At 59.9% G+C, this 416-nt stretch overlaps 1 protein-coding gene across 1 annotated transcript in view; it reads left to right on the forward strand.

Annotated features, from left to right (window-relative positions):
• Positions 1 to 416, forward strand: part of G6PC (glucose-6-phosphatase, catalytic subunit) — a 2,821-nt gene that overhangs the window by 484 nt on the left and 1,921 nt on the right. The window contains exon 2 of the mRNA XM_009872230.1: positions 129 to 238. Within this exon, the coding sequence (XP_009870532.1) occupies positions 129 to 238 (110 nt within the window). The remainder of the gene's footprint in view (positions 1 to 128; positions 239 to 416) is intronic.

Raw genomic sequence — 416 nt, forward strand, 5'->3', positions numbered from 1 at the left:
TGACAGGATGCCCTGGACCGCTCATGGGTCCTTTGCCTCTTCTAGCTCCTGGGCCAGAGCTGAAACCACAGCTGTGCCCACCTTCTCTGGTGCCCAAGATACCTACAGACCCTCTTCTTTCTTTTCAGGATCCTCTTTGGTGAGAGACCATACTGGTGGGTCCATGAGACGGATTATTACAGCAACACCTCTGCCCCAGAGATCCAGCAATTCCCGCTGACCTGCGAGACCGGTCCCGGTAGGGTCCCCCAGCCCCGGCATGGGCAGCAGGCACTTGCCCAGGGAAACCTGCACATGCAGCTCCCCACTCCGTATCTCGGTCCCCGCAGGGAGCAGAGGTGCTGGCAAGGCTGGTGCTGCAGCTGTCAGCCCGCCCGCAGCACACATCCCCAGCTAGTGCTGAAGAGATGACTGTT

The sequence above is a fragment of the Apaloderma vittatum genome, unplaced genomic scaffold (assembly GCF_000703405.1).
Source record: "Apaloderma vittatum isolate BGI_N311 unplaced genomic scaffold, ASM70340v1 scaffold24746, whole genome shotgun sequence".
In the NCBI taxonomy this organism is placed as follows: domain Eukaryota; kingdom Metazoa; phylum Chordata; class Aves; order Trogoniformes; family Trogonidae; genus Apaloderma; species Apaloderma vittatum.